The sequence below is a fragment of the Coenobita brevimanus genome, chromosome 47 (genome assembly GCF_032717465.1).
Source record: "Coenobita brevimanus isolate Jiangsu-jjx chromosome 47, ASM3271746v2, whole genome shotgun sequence".
In the NCBI taxonomy this organism is placed as follows: domain Eukaryota; kingdom Metazoa; phylum Arthropoda; class Malacostraca; order Decapoda; family Coenobitidae; genus Coenobita; species Coenobita brevimanus.
The window spans coordinates 46,037-68,734 of NC_137000.1; the positions used below are offsets into that span (position 1 = coordinate 46,037).

The window sequence follows — 22,698 nt, forward strand, 5'->3', positions numbered from 1 at the left end:
CATAGCCATCAGGGACCAGCGTCGGAAAAAAGGTAATGGACTCTAGTTGGCAAAACCAGTTTGATGGGACACATAAATCAACGATTGGCATCACTGCGCCACGCTTCGTTCTGGAGTTTTCGGTTGTGTCGTCAAAGAAAAAAAAAAACGGTTATAATGGAAATCTACATAATTTCAGTGCAAAAAAACAAGGTGCTTAATGGAGAACAATGTCCGCCACTAAGTTAAGTGCTTTGTTGCATACTTCCAGAAATAACATCAAAGCCGAAATTTTTATCGCGATCAAAACACCGAGAATCTGCTTACATAGGTACACAGAGGCCCGAGCGGTCTTGGTGAAGGAGTACTAGATTATACTGTACTTGTTTTCGCAAGCCTCAGATTCGAAGTATCATTTTAGAAGGCGAGCAGGGATCCAGAGGAAAAGCAGGGAGAGTGAGAAAGCGTGTCGTGCCACAGTGAATGAAGGAGGAGGTCAGCATGGAGAAGCCAACTGTCAAAACAAAATTTCAAGAATGTAAGTTGCTTGTTTTTGTAGTAGTACATTCATTTAACCGAACTTTTATAAGATGACAGGGTTAACATACACTTTGCTTTAAGCAGTAGCAGCACCTTACCAAATCTGTGTCTTTTTCTTCCTGATAGTCTGTTATATTTTTCTGATTAGTTCTGAGATGGTGAATAAACATTTCTTGTTAAATCTGTTTTCTGTTTGCTTTTAGCCATGCTCCACTGTGTCAGCTCTTATTTCATTCGTCACCATAATCACAGAAATGACCGACCTAACCAAACAGTTTAACTAAACCAAACTTACCATAACTGTACCGTACCTCATAATTTAGTCTAACCTGATTTCCAGTTGGGATGTGAAATAAAATCCACCTTTGAACATGTTTGAGTTTCTGCCATTGTGCCGGAAACATAGAATTGTAGGTACGGCTTAAAGAACGAGATGATATTAATGGGAGGGAAGGGGATGTAGCAGGATAACATCACTTACCACCCTGAATATAGGGAAAAATATAGAAAATTCATTCATTCATTGCCAGACGCCATGTATCGCAAACGGGGTGACCAAGGGCTTAGAGTTAATTGTTTTACAGGGAGGGGCACTAATCCTCCACCAACCCCACTTGACGCGTAGGGATGCCAACAGCATCTGGTGTTCCCAGGCGGTCACCCATCCAAGTACTAACCAGACCCAACGTTTTAATAATCATTTATTGTAAAAGATGGTAAAATGTTTTGATAGGTATTTTCGGTATTTGAAATAAAAGACAGTAAAATGTTTTGATAGGTATTTTCAGTATTTGAAATTATGTTTTAGAACTTGGCTGTATTGTAAGCATATACCATGTTACTGAAGTGTATTTTTCTTTCAGCGGAAAAGGTGCTGTGCTTTCACGGTCCACTTATTTACGAAGCCAAATGTCTTAAGGTGCAGGTCAAGGACAAACAAGTCAAGTATTTCATTCACTATGCTGGGTGGAACAAAAAGTGAGTGTAGTATGGTAATTTATGCTTAATTAAGAGTGAATGTTATACAGTAGTCATTAATGTACTAGAGTAACAAGTGGTTGTAGTAGGTAAGGCACCAACCATCCAAAGTGTTTTTTGAAAAAATGTCTAGTTCATACAGTATAGGTAATGATTTTTTTTTAACACTGATTATTATATTTGTTACTGTTGATGTGTGGTAAGCCTTGGTACTGTGCTTGGGCCTTGGTGTGCCTCTGTCAGTTCTCCTGATCAGGGAATTTACCATTATTCCACCTAGAGGTGGACAGAGTGGGTGCATTAGTAGCTATGCCATTTCATGTGATCTCATATACAATATTTACATCTTGTCAGGGTTTCATCGATGACATACAGACTCTTTCATACACAGAACTCAACCACTCACCCTGCGTTCATCTGGCGGGCCTTCGACACCTACACCCATGCATGAAACGTTGGGCAGGAGCAGGTCACTTCTCCAGTGACAAATATTGGTGTTCTTTGATCCTCTGGATCGGTTGCCTTACTTATGAGATACGGTACAGCTTTACAGTAGAGCTGCCAACCGGTGTCAGGAGTGTGTAAGCTAGCTGCTGCAGTTCATAGCTACTTACAGTATTGTATGTATGCAGTATTGTACATAAATACTGCTGGATGATATGACTTTATCTTGAAGAAAATGACAATTACCTCATCCACCAAATTTTAGATTTCCCGCAAATGGCTGTTTTATTGTTTTATTTTTTATTTAATTAGCTCCTACGCTCCTCATGGGGAAACATAGGATTAGATGATGGATGGAAGGATTTTTTCATCCATGCTTAGATTTTCAAACATGATTTAAAAGTTGATGATGTAAACTCTGAAATGTCATGCAAGATTTACACAGAGTCAGAAACTTGTTGAACAAAGCTAATGCACTGACACTAGAAAGTATAGATTCTTAACTCCTTTTGCCACTGACTCATTCTCTATTGAGTAAAAAGAAGTCTGGTTGTAGCTGGAATAAAGTACTTGTAAAAAAGTCTGGTTATAGCTGAAATAAAATACTTGTTATCCTTTCCATGGGAGGACTAATGTGGCAGCGTTAATACTTTCAGGCACCAGAGACTCATAGCCGAATATAATTGTCTAGCATTAGCTGGAGTAGACTACTAGAGGTGTCCTAAACATGAGAGAGTTGATCATTATGCAGGTACAGGTATTAACTCCTCTGGTGGTTATAAGATGTGACATTTTGTTGTCTTTGCAGTTGGGACGAGTGGGTGCCAGAGAGTCGTGTTCTGAAGCTCAGTGATGCCAATATCAGTCGCCAGAAGGACCTACAGAAAGCTCATGAGGCGTCTTTGTAAGATTTTCTCAAAAATCTGTCTTGTTTGTTTAGCTATAGCTACTCTCTCCATTTTAACTTGGCCTAAAATTGCAATCTTCCTTCATCATCATCCGGACCTCCTTTCCCACCTTAAGGCAGGGTGAGGAGTAGCAGTGTCCAGACAGCCCAAATTTGCTCAGTCCAGTGGGTCACGCTTCCATTCACTCACCATTCAAGCCCCCGGATCCTGGCTCTATCTATTATGCCAAAAACATTCACCACGTTCCCTAACTTCACAAACAAGGGATGAGGCTATGGCACACCTAATGTCTGACTTGGCTCATATCTCTGACTGGGGTAAAAATAAGCTGGTTATTTTTAATGCATCAGAGACTCAGTTTTTACACCTATCATCCCAACAAAATCTTCCACAGGTATACCCACTAATTTTTAATAATATTCAGCTTAATCCTGCATCATCCTTGAACTTGCTTGGGGTTTCATTTACTTGGGACTTATCTTGGAAAGATCATATCACATCCCTTGTAAAATCAGCCTCCAAGAGATTAGGTGTGCTAAGCTGACTCCATTCCTTCTTTATCCCTGCACAATTGTTGACTCCATACAGGGGTTTTATCCGCCCGTGTGTGGAGTACAACTCTCATGTGTGGGGAGGCTCCCCACCTACAGCTATCCTCAGTAGTGTGGAGTCAAAGGCTTTTCGTCTCATTAACTCTCCTCCTCTTACTGATTCCCTTCGACCTATCTCTTCGTCGCACTGTTGCATCTTCATCTCTTTTCTATCGCTACTTCAACAGTCACCGCTCCTCTGAACTGTCTGCATGCATTCCTCCACCTCTACGATGGGCGCGTAGCACCTGTCTAGCAGCAAACTCTCATCCCTTTTTCTGTCCAACTCTCTAATGCAAGAGGTAACCGTTACTCCCAGTTCTTCATTTATGCGACAGGTCAACTCTGGAACTGTCTCCCTTTGTCTGTATTTCTTGCTAGCTATGATCTCCAGTTTTTCAAATGCAGTGTGTCCAGGCATCTCAAAATGATCGGATCTTGAATTTGGCTCTCTCATGTATTTTGTTTTTTTCATGGAAGGAACAATAATTGCGGGCTCGCGGCCTTTGGTTCCTTCTTCCTCACATAAAAAAAAGAAAAAAAAGTTGGCGAAGGGGAAGGTGGAAGGATATGGTGGATGAGTGTAAGAGGAAGAGAGGTATGGAAGTCAGTGAGGGTAGGGGACTGCCAAGTGATCGAGCTGACTTGATGAATGTTGTGAGAAGTGCATGATCAGGGATTTAGCACCCCGTTTTAATGTGACAGTGTTCAAATTGACCCAGTCAGATACTTTTATATGAAGCTACAGAATGTGGTGAAAGTTTTTGGCGTATCAGTTAGAGCCAGAATTCCGGAGGCTTGAATGATGAGTGAATGAATGCGTGGCCCATTGGCATGGGCAAACTTGGGCTGTCTGGTCCTTGCTATTCCTCACCCTGTACTAGGGTGGGAAAGGAGGTCCGGATGATGATGGTGATGTCTGGGCAAATTTGAAGGAGGGAAGAGGTGAGGTAGGCCAAGGAGAAGGTGAATGAGTGTGTGAGGAAGAGAGGTATGGAAATCGATGAGTCTAGGGGACTGACAAGAGATCGAGCTGGTTGATTGGATGTTGTGAGAAGAAGTGCATGATCAGGGATGTGGCACCCTATTTTAACCTGACAGCATTCAGATTGACTCTTTCGGATTCGTTTTTGTGGAGCTACAGAATGTGGTGAAAGTTTTTGGCGTATCAGATAGAGCCAGGATTCTGGGGGCATGAATAATGAATGAATGGAAGTGTGGCCTGTTGGATTGGGCACACTTGGGCTGTCTGGACATTGCTATTCCTCATCCTGCCTGAGGGTGGGAAAGGAGGTCTGGATGATGATGATGAATGATTACTGTATATGGTATTAAGCCACTGTCAGTCCAGTGAACCTTTTCATTTATTCATGCCACCTTTTGACAATTTTATAGAACTTATTTGATATTAGATATGGCCTGAAACCACATTCGTACTTCAAGAGGTCTTCTCTTAGTTGAATAATCTCTGAAGGTAACAAGAATAAAGTGGAAAATACATCATGAGACTAAGGTTAGCTTCACAATACAGTGACGTTTCATATACAGTATATCATTCCTGCTGTCCTCAAATGATTTTTTGTACTGGAGGGATTAGATATAGCTTTCAATAACTCTTCCATTGTTGTAGGTTCCTTACATATTGTCGAGAAGTGGCATGACTAAAACAAGACATTGAACTGAGAGACCAAAAAAAATTTTATTCATCGGTGAAGGCTCAGTGGTTTGGTACTTCTTTCATGTGCAGAGGACACTGTGCTGAGTTAATTTCCCCAGGCCCTGACTGCTTTTAAGTTGAGAGGTGCATGTCTGCAAGCTAATGCCAGTTCATAGCAGTCAAATTACAGAACCTACACCATATCAGTGCTAGTTAATGGCATCTTGTATTTCACCATTTGTGCATTGTATATGTCCAGTCCCCTTCATAATCCCACTGTGGTTTTACCTTTTGATTCATCAACAGGAAAAACAAGAAAAATAAAAAGGAGAAGAAGAACAAATTAGCAAAAGAGTCTGGGAAGGATGGTGGAGGGCCAGTAGGAAGTGGTGGTAGCAGTGTTGGTGCGGTTAGTGGAGGTGGTGGTGGGGGGTCTGGAGAGGGGGGTGGCCGGGGAAGCAGCGCCGGAGGGGAGAGGAGCAGCGGAGGAGGTGGAGGGGATGACTCTCGCTCCTCCACCCCCAGCACAGACCGATCAAGTGGAGGGCCAGGAAAACGCTCAACAGCCTCTACTCCCACCACACCAGCTTCCAAGGAAGAGTCAGAAGCTCGCAAAAAGAGGTCTCGGTTGGACAACACTGTTGACACGGTAAGTTGTCTCTACCATACCTACAAGCAGTTCATGTTATAAGTAAGATGCTGTCCAGAATATCACATTCACAACTTATTCCACATAACTGGTATTTTAGAATGAGAAAAATTGATATCATCTTCGTGGATAACAGTGAGATTTTAAATACTTTTTTATTGTAGTTTTATGTGAAATAACAAAAAGAATAGAAAAGAGGTGACTTAAAATGAGGACTTTTGTATACATCACTGACACTTCTATTTTTAGTCGTATGGTATTATTACTGTACATCCACCCATCAGATCATGTTCACCTAGCTAGGCTTAGATCAAGGCAGCACCCAGTCCTCCCTCCTCAGTTTTCAGCTTAGATTTGGGTTGGGTGGAATCATAGATGGCACATGCCCTGCTGGTAGAATAGGACCATACAACAAAACACACGTAAGACACTGGCACATTAGTTGTGTAGGAATCCAATGGGACAACCTCATAGGGCCATTTGCCTACTCATAGTCACTGATTGTGGTCTGGCAGGCAGTCTGGGGTTGAGAAACAACAGTAACACCCATGCTGCTCTGTTTTTGTGCTTTGTCCTTTTTTTCTGGATTCTGTTCCTGTTAGTCTCTAGGTGGTTGAGATGATGATTACACAGCGATTGAGTCATCATCATCCAGACCTCTTTTCCCATCCCAGGGTGGGATGACATAGGGTCAGAAGAGTCAGAAAAAATATATACTTGATAGAATTAGATACTAAACAAAGCTTGCCCAATTGAATGAGCCACACTCCCACTGAACCTAGAAGTTAAATATGGTAAATCACCTTGAACACAAGGAAGGATAAATAGAGTGATGGTCAATTTTTTATTATCCCATTTGGAGATTTAAAGGGGCCCTAAACAAGGCTCCCATATTCTTAATTATTTAACCAATAGGAGACTACCCCTACATCCCTGACAGCATTTAGATGCAAGAAAGACCTTCTACCACATCATGGATTTGAGATGTGGTGTGTTTGTTCACACACTTCACTGACCCAAAACCTCTACCAGCTATGTCTTTGTATTACATATTTCAGTCATCCTTATACAGTAACACCTCACTGTAACGGACTAATTGGGGCCAAATATATTCCGACAAAAGCTAAATTCAGATAAAAGCGACATTCAGACTTCTCCCTGCTAAACCGGACTTTTTCTGATATATCAGACATTAGTCCAGATCGCACCAATGGTTTTCAAACTGTTTTCACTACCATTGCTGTACTGTACTGTATTATACCTACACTGCAATAATCAAATGGTATAATATATATAATGATACTGTACTGTACGCTGGTAAATATGTTTTTTATTTTTCTTATTGTAGTGAACATAGCTGAAGTGGTCAGGTGGTCCGGACTTCCTCTGGCTTTATTGGACTTTTTCCGATAAGTAGGAATTTTGTCCGGTAGCTCCATAAGTCCGATAAAAGCGAATTCTGGTCTACTGAAGTCTGTTATATCAAGGTTTTACTTTGCTGTTAATATTTTTAGTTAATATGATGGAATAGCTGTCTGTGGCAGATGTACTGTACAGTATGGAAGTGATGAGTATTGTACATTATTATTACTACTCATGTCGCATGTTTTTTGTAATACCAGATTATTGTCTGTGTAATTGTGTACACCAATGCATGAAACAGTGTGTGTTTTTTCATGTTTTTTATTTATTTATGTTTTTTTTTTTTTTATGAATTTCCATATTTTTTGCATTTTTTTTTGGTGGTGGTGGGGGTGGGGGGGAATTGTGTCCAGTAGAAGTCCGATTTTTCGGCATCTATGGGACCAGGCTAGTGCCGAAAAATCAAAATTGCTGAATTTTCAAAAACCTTACCCACTCAGTACCTTATATGTTTTGGTGAACACTATCATCGCTACTCATATCATTACAAATGTGCTTGGAGAGAGTACTGTATACTGTTTGATACTGTACAATACTGTAATGAATACAGTACTATACATGAATATGAAAGATAAAGAAATTAGTGAACATATTGTATATAAATGTAATGGTACAGTAGGCCTACAAGTTCACATGCACTTACCTAAACTTATAGTCGGTTCCTTCTTTACATATGTACAATGGAAGGGGTTGATTGGACTCTGCCACTGCTGGAAGAAGTCCCCAGCAGTAGAGGGTCCTACAGCAGGCTCTAAGGACTCATGGAGAATTTCAAGACTGACGAAAAAAATCGGAAAATCTGCCGAACGATCAGAGATTTTCATAAATGGGACTATTTCTCAAAACTGCCGAAATGTCAGATTTGCCGGGGAATTGGATGCCGAAGAATTGGACTTCTACTGTATTTGTGTTTGTCTTTCTCTTGCATCATTATCATTATTTTGCATGCTTTAGTTTTTTTCTCCCCTTAAAATTCTTACTGCTACTTGCTTTCACAGCTCTGAGGGGAGGGGATGGGGGGGAAGGGGTGAGGGGAGAGGGGATGGTGGAGTGTGTGAGTAACACCAAGAAAAAGATTTTATGTGCTTTGGCTGTTTCGTTTTTATTTTGACAGCTACACAACTATGAGGGAAGGGGATGGGGGGAGGGAAGGTGGGGAGGGGAGAAGTGTTGGGGGGAAAGGGTATTGGGAGTGAGTGAGGAACAGTGACAATTATTTTGCATGTCATTGTTTGAAAAAAAAAAAAAAAAGCTGGAAAATTGTAAAGGGTGGGGATTGGGGAGGAAGAGAGGGGGGGGTGATGGGAGTGGGTGAGGAAGGTAGTGGGAGGGGAGGAATGAGGGGGGGGATGGGGTGGGAGCATATAGAAAACTGGAGTCTCTCTGCCTGGTAGGGTAACTTTTTTCAGCTTTGATGGGCTATAGCTCATGAACAGTTGGCCTAAAATGTTCTGGTTTGCTGCCTGAGATGTGTAATACAAACTCTAAACCTTAGGCATAAAACTTGACTTCTGTAAGAGTTGAAAAATCGGCTCCATATGCAGGCTTTTAGGGAAATTCAGTCGATTGAATTGCATATCCTAGGGGTTAGTTGGTTCCATGACCTTTGGCAATAAGTGACCATGAAAGACTTAACTCAAGGTCACAGATATTTAGTTGGCTATAATTTGAAACTCATTGAAGATAGAGATATTTGCTAGTATCAGGATGTAGAAAGTGACCTTGAAAGGTAAAATGCAAGTTCACAGATTTTCAGAGGGCATAACTTCAAAACATTTGCGCCATTACTTTAGACCTTAATTGTGTACTGACGTTATGTGGCAGTACAGATTCAGTATTTAACTGCTATAAAATAACTGCTGTTGGGTGATGTTTGTTGTACCTGGCACCATTTGTTTTAGTTTTTTAGTTGTTGGGTCTTCTGTTACTGCATCCATATGTGCAAAAAAATAAAGAAGTGGTGGTGATTTAGTACTACACAAGTGAGTCACTCTCCTCACCTTAAATGTTTAAATTGAGTAACCAAGCCCCAGGCTTCTGTGGTTTTGATGGGCAGTGCTGGATTGTGTGGTGGATGTTTAGATGGATGGTATTATTAAAGTTCTACTTTTATGCTTTCTCTTTGTTTTTGATCCTGTCTTATTTTTTTTCTTTGTCTACTTTTGTTTCTTGATCCAGTCTCATTCGTTTTCTTTGTTGATCTTGTATCACCCTATCTCTAAGGTGGGAAGTAGGGTTGATGATGATGATGTCTGTCAAAAAAAATAAATAAATAAATAACTTTAAATAGCACACCAACTAGCTGGTGCAGTGTGATTGTGTTAGGAGCACTGTGTAGCAGTGACTTTGAGCTTAAGTCTACCACTAGCTGCATCACACCATGTTGCTTGGTCGTCGAGATACATACTCTTCAGTGAACATGTGTTTAGTTCACTTGGTGAATTTTCTTGTCTTGTCCATCATCAGAAATTGGTGACCTTTGAGGGTGGATTTAAACTCTGGGAACAAGAACAAGTTTGTAGAGGACAAATCTGGAAAGTAGGGTGGCTGGGGGATGATAGTTGTCTTGTGCTTTGGATAAACTCACGGATAAGGAATGATGCTTGATCAGGTGCATTGATGAGATGCGGTTTGGGTTTATGCCAGGCAACGGTACCTTTGATACAGTGTTCATTGTCTGACAGTTATGGAAAAATACATAGGAAAGAAGATTGTTGTACCCTTTGACTCTGTTGATTTTAAGAAGACCTTTGACAGAGTTCTTAGTGAAGTGGTGAAGTAGGTAGTGAGAAAGTGTGGTACCCTATTCACTGATTGTCTGGTTCTCTTTTACCACAGTGATACAGAGACCAAGGTGCAGACACACTCAGAGACGGGAGACAGGGAACTTGTTGGACCTAATAACAGTTATTGTAAGATTACAGCAGTTTCGGTGTATGGGGGTAGTCAGCTGCTGTAGTGATGATGGCTCCAGATGATGCTGGTGAGATATTGCTTGAGAAGCTAGAGCTGGCGCTGTTGAGCTAGCTGGACCTGGTGCTGGTGGACTAGCTGGACCAGGTGCTGGTGGACTAGCTGGACCAGGTGCTGGTGGACTAGCTGGACCAGGTCCTGGTGGACTAGCTGGACCAGGTGCTGGTAAAATGATGCTGACGCTCACCCTGGTCTGATTTCCCCGGCATTGCTGTGGAGTCACCCGCAGTGCTTCTACGGGCAAGAAGGGCACACTGGCCAGGGGTCCCCTGTGCCATTATTGCCAGGAGCACGTGTATGTTGTCTCCAGGACTGCCAAGGGAAGTGGTTTGCAGTAGATTCTGTTGTAGTGGATGCTGGTGGTGGTCACTACATTACTTCCCTACCCCCTTGGGTGCTGTAGGAAGATAGCTTACTCTAATGTGTGAGACATGGCGCTCTGGGATGCGTACGGTGCAGCCACTATGGGTTGTGTATCCGCCAGTAGCATCCACGACAGGATCGGGAGATGAAACCTGAGGAGGAAGATCAGAGGGGTGAGCATCGCCATGGGTATCGTTATCTGATGAGGTGGATGGTGGAACCTATACATCAGGTGTGCATGATGGTGGTGGTGGTGTGTTGGGTGTTGGAGGCTCCTGTTGAGGTGGTGGTGATGTGCTGGGTGTTGGAGGCTCCTGTTGGGGTGATGGTGGTGGTGTGCTGGGTGTTGGAGGCTCCTGTTGGGGTGGTGGTGGTGTGCTGGGTGTTGGAGGCTCCTGTTGGGGTGGTGGTGGTGTGCTGGGTGTTGGAGGCTCCTGTTGGGGTGGTGGTGGTGTGCTGAGTGTTGGAGGCTCCTGTTGGGGTGGTGGTGGTGTGCTGGGTGTTCGAGGCTCCTGTTGGGGTGGTGGTACGGCATCTGATGGTTCATCCAGAGGCATGGTTGCTGGCTTCAGGCTGTCAATGCTCACAGTGTCCTGTTTTCCCTTGTGGCTGATCGTCATGAACTTTGCTGAATGGGAGATGACTTCAAATGGGTCATTGTAGGGGTGCTGGAGAGGGTTATGGTAGGCGTCCCGTCTGACCAAAACATAGTCACCATTGATGTTGGAGCCTTTAAAAACGAAAACGAAACGAACACAGTGGCAGTAATATATTGCTACATAATTTTAGAATTATAACATCCACCGAGACATGTCTGAGATCCTGATCATTTTACAGCTTGGTAACATGTCAAAACAATACTGTGGCTGAACTTTCTGTATTATTCATATGCCTAACACAATATATTGGTGTTAATGTTAACTTAGAACATGAAAATGGAGCAGTTGCAGTTTTAGGCCAAATTAAAGTGGAGAGAATACAGTCAGTCTTTAGTATAAGTCAGGGATGTGTTCCAGAATATCACAGCATATTCTATAGAGCTGGTATGGTAAATTGGCAAGTCAGTTTTATAGATTGCAGTGGAACTTTTATAGGCAGTTTTTCTGTACATGGCTGTGAACATAATGGCAAAAATTAACCTTGACAATGTGATATAATGGGGATTTACTGTACCATATGGTTTTCCATTTTGTTGAGCCTCTCTTCCATTATTCAGGAGGAACAGTTCATGACATCAGTAGAGGTGCGGGTTAAGTTACCAGATGAGCTCAAACCGGCATTGGTGGATGACTGGGATCTCATCAACCGGCAGAGGAAGCTGGCAATGGTACCAGCCCGTCACACAGTCGACACCATCTTAGCAGACTACATACGCGCTAAAACCAGCACAAAAAGCAACACACCCAACAAGTAAGTCTGCTGTTTGGTTATGAATTGTTGATTCACTGATGTGACTCAGTGATGCGGTGATGTCGAATGAGTATGGTTGTATTTTATCATGAATTCTTATGAGTTTTCATGTGTGGTTCATCATCCTGACTAACTAATGAACCCTTTTGTTCCAATGACATCTTTAGAACTGTAATTAGATAGAAACGAAATGTTAACCACCAGATGACTATATCCTACCTCGGAAGTATCTTTTATAGTGATCTTTCCCCTCCTGTTTGGAAAGTTTCCCATGAACTGAATATAATTATCTAGTGGTAAGAATAAAATATAAATGATGCAGTTGGATGGAAACGGTTAAGAATACCTTGTCTGATATCCCAAAAAGTATTTCTCGGCCACAGAATTAATAAATTTTGTGTATGGTAATTCCTCATTTATCCGCATGTGCAGTATCCAGACCGGTTCATTTTCGAGATACCGGACCTTGGCTTTATTAAACCATTATCTGAATTTAATTGTCATTATCCGAACGTAAAAGTCCCCAAGAACTTCGGCTGGCCAGCTGGCACGTTCAAACAATTGGTATCATGGCTGCTGGGCTATAGCCATGCACAAGAAATAGACCGTAACCCACAACCTGAGCTAAAACATCTGTCCAGCCCTGTACTGAATGGTCAAAGTCAAACGCTGGCCCGATCACTCCGTACGAACCTTCAGCACCTGAGTAATACCGACCATAACCCACAAGCTGTGTCAAAAGACCCTTATGCATCCCCACCGAATGTCCGAAGTCGCGTGGCCACCAGGATTATTCTTTCCCAACTGCCACCGCATGTGTAACACAGACCGCAAGCCACAAGTCAGGTGAAAGCGCCTGTCTGCCTTGTGACAGAAAGGTGAAAATCCTGCCCACAGCCTCGCTTCTTCCCCCCCCTCCCATCACTCCTTCATACCCTCCCATGCTCTCCGCCTTGCTAGGCCTGCCTCCTGGCTCCCCCCTCACTCCCTCAGTCCCTCCCCTCCGCACTGAAAGCACTGACCTGTGAGTTTTTTAATTTTTTGGCGATGTATTTGAATACAATTGGTCGTATCAAAATTCTGAAAACACCACGAGAAAGCTTGAAATTCTACATCAAGACATATGCTTAGCTTTTGCAGGGTGTGGGCAAAATTTTGCACTAGGATGGTGGAATTTATATGAAGGTAAGTTTTATTCTTGAACACCAGTAGCACATAGGACAGTACAGTATGGATTTTTTTTTTTTTTTTACCTGCTCTTATTGATCGTGCCAGATTGCAAATTTGTGTTTGCCTATCATTGTTTACAATCTCCTAGGGGTTCTTTTGTCTTATTAGAGTCTTGTCTTACCTAAATCATTTTCCCCATGATGATCAATACTTGCCTGGTATGGAATTAGTTCCAAACGGCAATATGTAGTCTGATTTAATTACCGTACTGGATGCGAAGCCACCGTATATATCTGTATACAGTAATCCCTCAGTTATCTGACATAATAGAGCCAAAGGCATAACTGGGTAATGGTTCTGTCTGGATAATGGACTTCTCCCCCATTCATACATAACAACTTTGAAAGCCAGTGTAAAAGGCCACTACATGATATCGTGCAACACTTGTTCCTGTTGTTTAACAGCTCTGTCTGGTCAAGCAGACCTGTAAACCACAGCCAAGTATTTACCATGGTCAAGCAGACCCATCAACCACAGACAAGCAGTCACCATTCCAGGGCCATGCCCTGCGGTGACATGGAAACATGAAAACACTGGCTACATAAGAAAAATGCAGCGAGCACACAAAAGAAAATGCTAAAATGGAATAAAATCATGGTTAAAGAGAGTAAGATCATGGTACAGTACAGTAAGTTAGAATAAAATCAACATAACACTCACCATTTGACCATCCTGCATCAATTTTACCCACTTCTAAAGAATCAGCACTACTCTCTTCCATTTCCCTGGTGGAGGGGCCATCATAACACACTTTAGGAAGAGACATGCAAGGAATAGCAAGGCCTGAAGCAGGTAGGAAACCACCACAAAGGCCACCATGTTCACCACCATAGCAACTGTACGGGAGGAGCTGTTTACTAGACAATCGCCACGTGGGAAATGAGACCGAGCGAGGGGGTCTACTACCTATCCAGTTACAGCAGTGCCACCAGGCTATTTCCCACCCGTCATGGCAGAAATTTTAGCGCGACCGTAATTTCGGCCCGGACGCATTTTGTCTGGATATTATGGAAAAATGTACGAATATAATAATCTCTCTGCTACCTGATGTAATAGAGCCAAAGGCATGTCCGGAAAGTGGTCCTGTCTGGAGAGTGGGCTTCTGACTGCTGGACTGGTACTTATGACCCTAACCCAGCCTAACTTTGAAAGCCACCTAAATAACTCCCAACTGGACATGCATAGCACTTATTTAAACCACAGGATGTTGGTGCCTTTGATACGATGATACAAATTAAATTATAAAAATCCATCATCCACTCACTTGATGTAAAGCTGCCTACTTCTTCCTTAGCCTTTATCATTCTTTTTCTGTGTCTGCCCTCCTCTCTCCATATTTCTCCCATCTTTCCTGTCACTTCTTATTGCTTTTCTTTCCTTTGCAGGTGGCTTTACATTGAGTGACAAGCCAAATGGTTTCCTGTAAGCCAAGAAACCATTTACTATGCTGGGTGGTAACCATATAACCAAACCATACGTGCTCCCTACGTGCCAACAAGTGGGTTGGTGGAGGATTAGTGCCCCTCCCCATGAAACAAATAACTCAAGAGTCAAATGGCCACCCCTTACGGGATTGTGGCGTCTGGCAATAGATAGATAGAGGTTATAAGCGAAAGCAGCGCACTTACTTTGGTAAGTGGATAAAGTTTAATGATGCATAGGTTATTATTATGTATCCAAGGGACAGAAAAGAAAAATACAATTAATCTTGTCTTTACTGTTGTAAATCATTGAAAATTACAGGAATGAAAAATTGATCACACTTCACTTACAGTACCTTCTGCAAGCTATCCCTAAATTTCATCTGCAATATAAAGTAGTGATTTTAGAATATACAGTAGTACCATAAGAGAGTCATATACTGTATACCCCTATTTACACTGTCTGGACCACTTGAGTCTCATTACCTTGTATTGAGTCTAATTGCCCCAGGTGAGTCGAATAGCCCCATCTTACGGTATGGTGTTATTAACAGTCTAGTGGCAAGTAATAATTAATTTGGAAGGGAAGGCTTAGAGAATGGGGAAGTACACCAAGAGTGTAGTGTGCATGCGCCCAGGTCATGACGTCAGCATCTTGTGACTGCTGCGACACTGCGTAAGTATTTTTAATGTTGATCATGGCCTGTGTAGCTGTGTAAACAGCAAGAACTTTCCATGTATGTGCTGAATGTGTGGTGGATGGAGTTACTGCATACAGTGAGTCTTCAATATACGAAAGGGTTAGGGACCAAAAAGACCTTTCGTAATTCGAAATTTCGTGTATCGGAACGATTTTCCCATTGAAATATACATATAAATGGGGGGATGCGTCCCAGGACCCCCTCGGACCCCCCACCTAAACTTTACATCCTTCCCCATTTTGAAGTAAGCAATACCTGTATACAATTGTAGAGAAGGAGGTGGCGATATTCTTGTACATCTTTTTCTTCGTCACAGTCCCAGCGGTGGAAGCTGCGAGGCCTAAAGCACGCCCAATCTCCAAGGCTCCCTGCCCCTCCTCATGGGGTCTTATAGATTCCAATTTCCTTTCCAGAGTTAGAGTACAGTGCTGCTGCTTCTTTGCAGTGGGCTCCCCCGATGCTGGAGATGATGCAGGACGTTTGGGAGGCATGGCAAAACAATACGAAAAGCTGAAGTGCTGCGAAAATATCCTCACATACAGTGAAACTACAAGGAGAGGAGGGACGTGGACTCAACTGAGAAGCATGTGAAAATTTGTTTACCAGAGAGGGGTTAGTTCGTTTTCTCACAGCAAGCGAGCATGGTGCTGTGCACCACGCCCATTTTGAATTTTTCATACAGTATTCCATTAACCCCTTCATAGCTGCCGGCCTTGAACAACACTTTACTGTTTTGGTGTCAGTGACGTTGGGTTAGGGTGTCCTATAAAAAACTGTGAACAATTGTGGAAAGGGAACGAAGGTCACTGGTGTGTTTACACGACCCCACTCTACCATCCCAAGCAGTCTGGTATTCTCTTCATTCCAGATGTATTCGCCGATATTTACATGCTTATGTTACTTGCGCCCTAATTTTGAGTAAGTTTCTTTCAGCAAGAGAACGTAATTTACCACCCTCAAAAGTCAGAAAAATATAGAAGATAAACGAGAGGAATATGAACTGAATTGGTAAGGTCTTTAGGCTGTATGCTTACATGAAAGATTATAGGTTTTACAAGTTTAAGAGATGATATGGAACAAAAATGTTCACTAATCAGAAAAAAAATTACTCTTTCGTCCCACATGTTCTTGTAGGTTAGAATTCAGCTCCACATTCTTCGTTCGGTATCACTCTTCCCAAAATACTTCGGACCAACTGAGCACAGTAATTTCTGCTCCTTAAAGTTAGTGTACATTTACTGCTCATCCTTTTGTTCGTTCTTATGTGTATGTGTGAAAGAGAGAGAACTGATACAAACAATACTGTATTTTTCATAGCTGCTGGCCTTGAACACACCTTATTGTACCTGTGTCAGTGATGTTGAGTTAGGGTGAGCTATAAAAAATTGCGAGCAATTACCGGAAGGGGGTGAAGGTCACTGGTGTGTTTACACGACCCTACTCTACGATCCTAAGCAGTCGGGCATTTACAGTTCACTTCATCCCAGATGTTTTCGCCGATATTCACATGCTAATGTAACACGCATCCTAATTTTATTATTTCTTACATGAATCATAGCAAATCACAGGATGGGTTTGGGGGGGGTGGGGGGAAAGCCAGGTGTGCCAGACGAGTCTTTTCACATATGTAAGAAAAAGAAGTTGACTTTAGAACTTCGAAAAAAATGGTCCCAAAGCCAACTACAGGAGCACGCAAGTTTCTGAACCCACAGCCATTGAGGGGGCTAAACATATGCTTTACTTTAAGCAGTAAAAGCACCTTACCAAATCAGTTCTTCCCGATAGTCTGTTATATTTTTCAGATTATTTCTGGGTTGGTAAATACCGGAAACTTTTCTTGTTAAATCTGTTTCCCCGTCGTTTTTAGCTGTTCTGGTGTGACAACTCTTGTTATTTTCGTTAACATAATGGCGAAAAGAACTGTTCTTCCCTAAATGTTTAACTAAACCTGGCCTAACTGAGCTTATCTGTACCCAATAATTTAACCTAACCTAACCTCCAGTTGGGTAACTGGGAAACAATATCCATCTTTGAGCATGTTGAGTTTCTTCCACTGCGCTGGAAATTATCGTAGGGGAAAGTGACGAGAATAACAGGAAATTTTTCAGCAAGAAGTATTTGGTCAAACTGAAAGTTGTCAGAAAATTACAGAAACAAGCTGGAGGATTATGAACTGAATTGGTAAGGTCTTTCTGCTGCTTCAAGTGTACAATGAAAGACACAGGTATCTTCCCAAAGTCTGACGAGTATAGGTTGGAAAAATCGAACCATTAGAAACGCACTAGTAGAAACAGGGTTTTTATTGTATTTCGCTTGGTGTAAATTTTCTTCAGACGGAACTGGGAAGGTAGTTGTGTCTTTCATTGTCATTTAGCAGTAAATAAATCAATAAAGTACTTGTGTTTTGTTTCTGCCGGATTAATCGTGATTTCAGACTATTCTGGCACCGCTTCACACCATATAGTCTGGATAATCGGGCTATCTCTGTATTTCCTTTCATATCGATTTTCGTATCATCAAGGCAGATATTTTCATATTGTGGAATTTATCCTATATTCATCGCTTTCGTACCATTGAAAATTCGTATTTGGGTTTTCGTATTTCGAAGGCTCACTGTACAAGGTGAATGGTGCAAGTGATAAACACGTAAACAGTGAGCTGATTTTATATGTGTATGATCTTGATTTATACCTTTCTTTTTAATGTTCAGGGTTCAAGCCTGAGTTGGAAAATTTATAAATTGTAAAAATCATAAAGTAGTTACAGTACAGTATCAACATTCAACATTAATTTTGTCTGCATCTTCTTACCCCAGAGAAAGTGCAGTGCAGGAGGTTGTGGCAGGGTTGAGAGAATACTTCAATGTAATGCTTGGAACCCAGCTACTGTACAAGTTTGAGCGGCCACAGTATGCAGAAATCCTACAACAAAATAAAGACAAGCAGGCCAGCGATATCTACGGCTTTATACATCTAATTCGACTCTTTGGTAGGGCTGGTGTACAGATGAAAGTTGACAGTAGTGCTTTTAGAGCCCTAAGAGTGAGTTACAGGTATTACTTATGTTCAGTAAATTTTCTTTATAAAATTCTTGATGAACTGAGACGTGTTTTTCACTATTTATTCATTTTTTTTCTTTTTATTTAACTGTAAATTTTTATGAAAGTGACTGTTTTTGATCTTTTCAACTCCCTGGAACTCTCTCCATTGTGTAAAAAGTGACCAAATATGAACTTTTATTTATTCAAGTTTTGTATCATTATTGTGATGGATATACATACAGGTCATAATGACACTGATGAGTGTATAGAATACACCCACATGTCACACTCAGGACTTTTTTTAAATTTAGTATTATTTGTGAGCTTACTTTTATTTAAACCTTTTGATGTGCTGGTGCATTTAGTTTGTTTGTATGGGCTAAAACCACAAGGCTTTGTTCAGCATGTAGAGGTTTCAACAACTGTATCTTGCACTGTTTTTTTTCTGCTGCTGGTCCATCCATCCTCCAATCCAAAATTGTCCCAAAAGAAGATAAAGGGCCCAGGGGCAAGGCTACTCAGTCCAGACATTTAAGGCAAGAATGACCACTTGCTCTTACCAGCATTGTCATAAACCTCAACTGCTTCATGGAAGGAAAACTTAATGGGATGCCTAAATTCACTAGTCCACCAAATGTTTGAAAAGTGTATGAGGTCTACAGACACAAGGGCCCACCTTTGATCTCCCTGCTTGTACCTAGGATTGTTATTAGGGATTTAAATTGATAAGTATTTTCAGGTTGAGAGAAATCTAGCAGCCAAAGGATTAATTGATCATGTTGACAGAGGAAGACCTCCAGTTACATTTGAGATGAGATAACCTTGTTGTAAGTGAAAGAATTAGGAATAGAAGAGTGGGTGAGAGATCAAAAGACTTGAAGGCTGTAAGAATAAAACCACCTGGAGATTCTGTTGTGACCATACTGTTCCCCTTCAGTCTATGACATATTTATTTATTTATTTATTTATTTGTTTGATGATTTTTGGTTTATTATTGCTGGTAACTGATGCTTTTACATAGCTTGAAGTTTTTTTTTTTGAAAATATAGCTTTCATTAGTGGTAGGTGGAGGCACTCACCATCCACTCAGTTGGTACAGTGCTGCTCTCAGGTGTCTTTTTATTTTTTTATTTTTATTTTTTTAAATGCGAGAATGAAGGAACTAAAGGCCATGAGCCCGCAGTAACAGTTCCCTCCAAGAGAAAAACAAAATACAATAGAGAGCCAAATTCAAGATCCGATCATTTTGAGATGCCTGGACACACTGCGTTTGAAAGACTGGAGATCATAGGCAGCAGGAAATACAGACAGAGGGAGACAGTTCCAGAGCTGACCTGTTGCATAAATGAAAGACTGGGAGTAATGGTTAACTCTTGCATTAGAGAGTTGGACAGGAAGGGGATGAGAGTTTGCTGCCAGACGGGTGCTACGCGCCTGTCATAGAGATGGAGGAATGCAAGCAGACAGTTCAGAGGAGCAGTGACCATTAAAGTAGCAATAGAAAAGAGATAAAGATGCAACAGTGCGGCGAAGAGACAGAGGTTGAAGGGAGTCAGTAAGAGGAGGAGAGTTAATGAGACGAAAAGCCTTTGACTCCACCCTATTGAGAAGGGCTGTATGTGGGGAGCCTCCCCACACATGAGAGTTGTACTCCACACAGGGGCGGATAAAACCCCTGTATAGAGTCAACAATTGTGCAGGGGTAAAGAAAGAGCGGAGTCAACTTAGCACACCCAATCTCTTGGAAGCAGATTTTACAAGAGATGTAATACTGTATGATCTTTCCAAGATAAGTCCCGAGTAAATGAAACCCCAAGCATGTTCAAGGATGATGCAGGATTAAGCTGAATATTATTAAACATTAGTGGGTATACCTGTGGAAGATTTTGTCGGGATGATAGGTGTAAGAACTGAGTCTTTGATGCATTAAAAACAACCAGATTATTTTTACCCCAGTCAGAGATACGAGCTAAGTCAGACATTAGGTGTGCCATAGCCTCATCCCTTGTTTGTTGAAGTAACTGTTGAGATGGAAGTTGCGGGAACCGAATGGAAAGGTGAAGGGTGGAGTCATCAGCGTATGAGTGGATAGGGTTAGATGTACAGCTTAGAAATCATTGATGAATAAAAGGAAGAGAGTTGGTGATAGGACAGAGCCCTGAGGAACACCACTGTTGATAGATCTAGGAGAAGAACGATGGCCGTCTACAACAGCGGCTATAGAACGACCAGAAAGGAAGCTAGCGATGAAGGCACAGATAGAAGGATAGAAACAGTAGGAGGGCAGTTTGGAAATTAAAGATTTATGCCAGACTCAATCGAAAGCCTTTGAGATGTCAAGTGCAATGGCAAAGCTTTCGCCAAAGTCCCGAAAGGAGGATGACCAGGAGTCTGAAAGGTATGTGAGAAGATCGCCAGTGGAGCGTCCCTGACAGAACCCGTACTGACAATCGGAAAGAAGGTTGTGATAGGAAAGATGCCTTAAAATTTTTCTATTGAGAATTGACTCGAAAACTTTTTAAATATAGGACGTTGAAGCAATTGGACGATAGTTGGAGGGTTGGGAGTGGTCACCCTTCTTTGGGACTGGCTGAATGAGAGCAAACTTCCAGCAAGAAGGAAAGGTACAAGTTGACAGACAAAGGTGAAAGAGTTTGCCTAGGCAGGGTGTAAGCACAGAAGCACAGTTCTTTCCTCTCCTCCGTCCTTCTTTCCTTCCATCCTCTTCTGTCTTTCTTCATTCTTTCCTTCTGCCTACGGTTGACTTTACACTCCCTCTTCTGTCTTTCTTTCCTTCATTCTTTCCTCTTCCTTCTGCCTGTGGGTGACTCTAGATTGAGTGACAAGCCAAGTGGTTACCTGTACACCAGGAAACCATTTACTATGCTGGGAGGTAACATTCATTTATTTTTTCATCATCCAATCCTACGTTGCCCCATGAGGAGCATATCAGCCCGGGGTTAGGCAAGTTGTTCCTGACATTTAAGATGAGAGTGACCAGCCTCACTCATCACTGAGTGGCATTACATGAGCAATAAACCCCAACCTTCCCTTGGATATAAACCTTCACCGGCTCAGTCCGACTGGAGCTCAATAATTACCCACTAAACCACCAGGCGCCAAAATTTGGCTATGTGGTTACCACCCAGCGTAGTACATAGTTTCCTGGTGTACAGAAAATCATTTGGCTTGTCACTCAGTGTAGAGTCACCCACAAGCAGGAGATGGAGGAAAAAATGAAGGAAAGAAAGACAGAAGAGGGAGTGTAAAGTCACCCGCAGGCAGAAGGATGAGGAAAGAATGAAGGAAAGAAAGACAGAAAAGGATGGAAGGATGAGGAAAGAATGAAGGAAAGAAAGACAGAAAAGGATGGAAGGAAAGAAGGATGGAAGAGAGGGAAGGTCAGACACCCGAGAGCAGCACTACATTGAGTGAGTGGATGGTGAGTGCCCCCACCTACCACAAAACCATATAACTAAATTATGACACCTGGTGGTTTAGTGGGTGGTTAAGGTGCTCGAATTGGATTGAGCTGGTGAAGGTTTATATCCAAGGGGTGGTTGGGGTTCATTGCTCACGTATTGCCACTCAGGAATGAGTGAGGCTGGGCACTCTCATCTTAAATGTCAGGACCAACTTGCCTAGCCCCAGGCCCCTACGCTCCTCATGGGGCAACGTAGGATTGGATGATGGATGGATATAGCTTTCATTAACTCCTTCGGCATGAGATATGGTCTGTAATTGAGTGAAAGTGTCAAAGTGTCAGTAGGTATCAAGTTAATAAAAAAAAAAAAAAAAAAAAAACATGATTTAAAGGAATAATGGTAATTATGAAATGTTGTTGGTTATGTGCAACCTTAAGTTCATAAATTTTGTTAGATGGGTGATTCGGCAGTCATCAGGTAGTTACAGGCAATCATTATGATCATCATCATCTAACCAAGTATTGCCCCATGAGGAGCGTAGGAGCCCAGGGCAAGGCAGGTTGGTCCTAACATTTAAGATGAGAGTGACCAGCCTCACTCATCCCTGAGTGGCATAACATGGGCAATAAACCCCAACTACCCCGTGGATATAAACCTACACAGGCTCAATCCAGCTGGAGCGCCTAAATTAACCACTAAACCACCAGGTGCCATAATCTGGTTATATGGTTACCACCCAGTGTAGTAAATGGTTTCCTGGTGTACAGGAAACCATTTGCTTGTCACTCAGTGTAGAGTCACCTGTAGACAGAAGGAAGAGGAAAGAATGAAGGAAAGAAAGACAGAAGAGGAAGGAAGAGAGGAATGACAGTCACCCAAGAGCAGCACTACATCGAGTGAGTGCAGGGTGAGCGCCCCCACCTATATTCTGCCATCGTGACAAAGCTGGGACTATAGTATGTGTGATT

The 22,698-nt window shown here is 42.1% G+C and overlaps 1 protein-coding gene across 1 annotated transcript in view; it reads left to right on the forward strand.

The window, feature by feature from the left end:
- Positions 1 to 368: 368 nt before the first annotated feature.
- MRG15 (mortality factor 4-like) overlaps positions 369 to 22,698 on the forward strand; it is a 33,101-nt gene continuing 10,771 nt past the window's right edge. Inside the window, exons 1-7 of the mRNA XM_080271766.1 lie at positions 369 to 517; positions 1,383 to 1,497; positions 2,750 to 2,845; positions 5,403 to 5,494; positions 5,567 to 5,745; positions 11,720 to 11,913; positions 18,081 to 18,253. Of these exons, the coding sequence (XP_080127892.1) occupies positions 463 to 517; positions 1,383 to 1,497; positions 2,750 to 2,845; positions 5,403 to 5,494; positions 5,567 to 5,745; positions 11,720 to 11,913; positions 18,081 to 18,253 (904 nt within the window). The 5' untranslated portion in view covers positions 369 to 462. The remainder of the gene's footprint in view (positions 518 to 1,382; positions 1,498 to 2,749; positions 2,846 to 5,402; positions 5,495 to 5,566; positions 5,746 to 11,719; positions 11,914 to 18,080; positions 18,254 to 22,698) is intronic.